Source organism: Nicotiana attenuata, chromosome 7 (assembly GCF_001879085.1).
Source record: "Nicotiana attenuata strain UT chromosome 7, NIATTr2, whole genome shotgun sequence".
In the NCBI taxonomy this organism is placed as follows: Eukaryota; Viridiplantae; Streptophyta; class Magnoliopsida; order Solanales; family Solanaceae; genus Nicotiana; species Nicotiana attenuata.
In genome coordinates, this window is record NC_031995.1 from 48,067,911 (window position 1) to 48,070,888 (window position 2,978).

Here is a 2,978-nt window from a genome sequence, read left to right on the forward strand (position 1 = left end):
GACATGTTCAAAAAGATGATGGATGAACATCAAGCCCTCGCCACGACAGTGAGAAATTTGGAGCGTCAAATGGGACAGCTTGCTAGTGCCCAAAACACTAGACCAGCTGGAGCTCTTCCAAGTGACACTGAAGAAAATCCTAGGACGGCCCTTAATGCCGTGCCGCTAAGGAATGGGAGACAACCAGAAGAAGTTCAGTCTAAAAAGAGGAAACAGGTGACTTTCAACGAGAAGCCATCCACTATAGAATCAACTTCAGAGAAAGCCAAGGAGCCAGAGAAGCCAGCTGGAGAGGCGGTGGCTGAGCAACCCCCACAATTGGTTGCAAGGCCACCACCTCCATTCCCTCAAATAATGCAGAAATTAAGAGATAATGCTGCGTATAAAAAGTTTCTTGATATCTTGAAGCAGGTGCAAATTAATATTCCATTGGTTGACATCTTACAAGAAGTACCCAAATATGCAAAGTACATCAAGGACATTGTGGCGAATAAAAGAAGGCTCACCGAGTTCGAGACTGTGGCACTGACTGAGGAGTGCAGTTCCAGAATTCAAGACAAGTTACCTTAGAAATTGAAGGATCCAGGTAGTTTCACTATCCAAATCTCGATTGGTAAACATGCTGTTGGGCGAGCTTTATGTGACCTTGGAGCAAGCATCAATTTGATGCCGCTATTTATATTCAGACAGTTGGGCTTGGGTGAACCACGCCCAACAACAGTTATCTTAAAGTTAGCTGATCGCTCCCTTGCTCATCCTGAGGGAGTGATTGAAGATGTGCTAGTTCAAGTGGGGTCTTTCATATTCCCAGCTGATTTCATCATCCTGGATTACGACCGTGATCAGGAAGTCCTATTTATTTTGGGGCGTTCATTCTTAGCCACGGGTCGAGCTACTATTGATGTCTGCCAAGGAAAGATGACAATGAGAGTGGCTGATCGAGTGGAGGTATTCAATGTTTATAGAGCACTCAAGTTACTAGCCCATTATGAAGAGTTATCCATGATCTCTGTGGTGGAAAGTGAGGCCACATTGTTAGTACCCTATATGAGACCTGAAGATCTTGTTGAACGAGTATTGATTGGGGACGTAGAAAATAGTGAAGATGAAAGGGTAGGAGAAATTGAGCAAGTGCTGGATACGTCCTGCAGTTATGTACATGGGGTTAGAAAATTTGAAGAGTTAGACAGGCCTGTCACTCTGACTCTCCCCAGGCCATCTATTGAAGAAGCTCCGAAGCTAGAACTCAAGCCACTTCCAGCGCATCTACGCTATGCTTATTTGGGGAACTCAGAGACACTGCCCGTAATTATTTCATCCAGCTTGACCAGCACTCAAGAAGAAAAATTGGTCAGAGTCCTCCGCGAGCATAAAAAGGCCATTGGGTGGACTATAGCTGACATCAAGGGTACTAGTCCATCAAATCTTTTTAGAGGACGGACACCGCCCCGGTGTAGAACAGCAAAGGAGATTAAATCCCATTATGAAAGAGGTGGTGAAAAGGAAGTAATCAAGTTGCCCGATGCAGATATCATTTTTCCTATTTCTGATAGCAACTGGGTAAGCCCGGTTCAATGTGTGCCCAAAAAAGGAGGATTGACTGCAGTTGAGAATGAGAAAAATAAGCTAATCCCACTCGCACTGTTACGGGATGGAGAGTCTGCATTGATTATAGGAGGCACAATAAGGCAACTTGCAAGGATCACTTCCCACTCCCATTCATCGACCAAATGCTAGACAGGTTAGCCGGACATGAATATTACTGCTTCCTTGATGGTTATTCAGGATACAATCAGATTGTCATATGCCAGAGGATCAGGAGAAGACTACTTTTACCTGTCCTTATGGCACTTTTGCCTTCAAGCGAATGCTGTTTGGTCTTTGTAATGCACCAGCCACTTTCCAGAGGTACATGATGGCTATTTTCACCGACATGGTGGAAAAATTCGTGGAAGTGTTTATGGATGATTTTTCAGTTTTTGGGTCTCCTTATGATGATTGTTTGAGGAATTTAAGCAAGGTGCTAGCCCGTTGTGAAGAAACAAATCTGGTACTAAATTGGGAAAAGTGACATTTTATGGTATAAGAAGGCATCGTGCTGGGTCACAGAGTATCCAGGAGCGGCATTGTAATTGATAAAGCGAAGGTGGAGGCGGTTGAAAAACTACCTCCACCTATTTCAGTGAAGGGTGTCCGGAATTTCTTGGGACACGCGGGTTTCTATCGGTGCTTTATTAAAGATTTTTCAAAAATTGCTACTCCTTTGTGCGGGATGCTTGAAAAAGGTGTAACCTTCAACTTTGATGATGCTTGCCTCAACGCATTTGAATAACTTAAAAAGAAGTTGGTGACTGCTCCCATTATTGTGGCACCTGACTAGTCTTTACCATTTGAACTTATGTGTGATGCGAGTGACCTTGCTATTGGGGCAGTGCTAGGCCAGAGGAAGGACAAGGTGTTTTATTCCATCTACTATGCGAGTAAGACTCTTGATGATGCACAGCTGAATTATACCACCACTGAGAAGGAGTTGCTAGCTGTTGTGAGGGCTTTTGAGAAATTCCAGACATACTTCGTGGGAACGAAAGTCATAGTCCATACGGATCATGCGACAATCAGGTATTTGTTTACATAAAAAGAATCTAAAGCTCGTTTCATGCACTGGGTTTTATTGCTGCAGGAATTTGATGTAGAAATACGAGATTGAAAGGGGACAAAGAACCAAGTAGCGGACCACCTATCAAGGTTGGAAAATCACGATCACGTGGAGGAGGGTGGCCAAATTAAAGAAGTATTTCCTGATGAGCAACTTTTTGCTATAACCCAAGACCCTCCCCCATGGTACACGGACTATGTGAATTATCTTGTGAGTGGGGTACTTCCTCTCGAAATCCAAACTGAAGCTAGAAAGCGGTTTTTACATGATGTGAACTTCTACTACTGGGATGAGCCCTATTTGTTCAAGCAATGTGCTGATC

The 2,978-nt window shown here is 43.8% G+C and overlaps 1 protein-coding gene across 1 annotated transcript; it reads left to right on the plus strand.

Annotated features, from left to right (window-relative positions):
- On the plus strand, nucleotides 667–2,693 carry LOC109230030. The gene is made up of 5 exons (XM_019395568.1): nucleotides 667–1,688; nucleotides 1,786–1,908; nucleotides 2,110–2,287; nucleotides 2,504–2,619; nucleotides 2,681–2,693. Exons 1-5 carry the CDS (start codon nucleotides 667–669, stop codon nucleotides 2,691–2,693), a joined length of 1,452 nt encoding a protein of 483 aa, XP_019251113.1.